At 37.5% G+C, this 2080-nt stretch overlaps 1 protein-coding gene across 1 annotated transcript in view; it reads left to right on the forward strand.

Moving 5' to 3' along the window:
* Positions 1–1434, forward strand: part of LOC107654653 (putative short-chain dehydrogenase/reductase family 42E member 2) — a 15855-nt gene extending 14421 nt beyond the window's left edge. The window contains exon 12 of the mRNA XM_016441834.1: positions 1106–1434. Coding sequence (XP_016297320.1) covers positions 1106–1342 — 237 coding nt within the window. The 3' untranslated portion in view covers positions 1343–1434. The remainder of the gene's footprint in view (positions 1–1105) is intronic.
* The last annotated feature ends 646 nt before the right edge of the window (positions 1435–2080 follow it).

The raw sequence follows: 2080 nt of genomic DNA on the forward strand, positions 1-2080 counted from the left end.
TTCTTCTTTACAAATCCTCGTTTTGTACTTCTAATTAGTGACCGTTGTTTTGTTTTGATCTCTCCGCTGCGCTTGGATAAAGATCCAGTTTAATTCATTTAAAATATATTAACTTTAAATGTAATATCTAATAAAACGCTACAGTTAAAATGATAATCAAGTGCTTTACATGTGCTTTAGTATGTTAGTCAACACAAAAATAAGTGTACTTCACAAACGAAAATATAAAATGCCCTTTAAAGGAGACATATTATTCCCTTTTTTACAATATGTAATATAAATCTCTGGTGTCCCCAGAATGTGTCTGTGAAATTTCAGCTTAAAATACTCCACAGATCATTTATTATATCGTTTAGAAAATGCCTATATTGAGTGGAAGCAGAAACACTGTTTTTCGGGCCTGTCTCTTTAAATGCAAATGAGCTGCTGCTCCCCACCCCCTTTTCCAGATCGCCATTGCATTAGAGCTGGTACACCGTTGTCGCTTGCGAAAACACAACAACGGCGCCGTGGGTGTAAACTTAAAGATTAAGGGGCGGTAATATTATAATGAGATCCCATTGCCACGTCACCAAGGAGCGAAATCAGATGCGCTCATTTTCTCAGACGCTTGCAGAAAAAGGCTTACCAAAACAAAGTTACTGGGTTAATCTTTTTCACGTTTCCTTGGTTGGTAGATGCACCGGGGATCTGATTATAGCACTTAAAACCTGGAAAAGTCAGATTTTCATGATATGTCACCTTTAAAGTTAGAACTTTTATTTTTACATTATTACAAAGTGCACTTTTTATAATTGTACTTAAGTGTGTTAAGAAACATCATAAAACATAGATTTAAAACTGCCTTTTAATTAATTCATATTATCTACAAGTACAGTTTTAAAAAATATATATACTTGTAAGATTTGAAGTACACTACAAGTTCGCACACTTCTTTTTCACAAGAGGAAGCACCACAGTTCTGCTTTGAAAGCTGGCGTGTCTGATGTGTACCACAGGTGAACGGATGTGACCTGTACTGTATGTCTGATGTGAGACACTATCATCTCATCTCTGTCTCAGCTCTTAGCATGTTCAGTACCGCTGACCTCTGCATCTCTCTCAGGTGAGAAACATTGCTGTCAGTCACACCTTTAAAATCGAGAAGGCGCAGCGAGAACTGGGCTTCAGTCCTAAGAAGTACAGCCTGACCGACTCGGTGGATCAGTACCTGCGGAGCAGACCGCCACGTTCAGCTGCGTCACTATTGAACACACAGCACCACTTCCTGCTGCTGCTGCTGCTGCTGCTGATGCTGATGGGATTCATCGCCCTCATGATCTGCTCTGCAGGTTGGGGATAATAAGCCTTAATGTTTCAGTCTCACTTCCAAGAGAAATCGCATGGATCCCTTGTAGGGTTAGTGAATTCAAAATTATGCAACTTTGTGAATATCACGACAGGTCTACCGTGCTTTTTATTTTGCCATTAAGTTTCATAAAGACTATAATTAAACTAATTTTAATGCTTCTTTGTCTGTGCGTAAGAGTGTTAAAAGGGTTTGTTCACCCCTATTAATTACTCTCTCATATGTTGTTTCAAAGCCATAATCTTTGGTTCATCTTCCAAACACAAATTAAGATATTTTAAATGAATGCTGAGCACTTTCTGTCCCTCCACTGAAAGTCCAGGTAACCAAAATTTAGAAGATCCTAAAAGGTCATTAAGGCACCGTAAAAAAATAAAATAAAAAAAAAATCCAAATTAATTGAGCAGTTTTATCCAAGTCTTGTGAAGAGATACAATCATTTTTTTATGACGATGATCAGATTTAATTTTGGCTTTTATTTGCATATTAACATACAGTAAACACAGAGGCTCAAATGTGTGTGTGTGTGTGTGTGTGTGTGTGTGTGTGTGTGTGATTCACGAGAACCAGTGAGGTGTGTGATGCACACACAAGCTTCTGTCTGTGTTATGGGTCTTATGGGATTGAAATAGCATTATGATGAGTAAATGATGGCAGAATCTTTATTTTTGGGTTACTATCCCTTTAAGACCGATGTTTTTAAGTAGTTTTCAAACTGTCCACTTCAATAAT

This window comes from Sinocyclocheilus anshuiensis, unplaced genomic scaffold (assembly GCF_001515605.1).
Source record: "Sinocyclocheilus anshuiensis isolate Anshui unplaced genomic scaffold, SAMN03320099.WGS_v1.1 scaffold996, whole genome shotgun sequence".
Lineage (NCBI taxonomy): Eukaryota > Metazoa > Chordata > Actinopteri > Cypriniformes > Cyprinidae > Sinocyclocheilus > Sinocyclocheilus anshuiensis.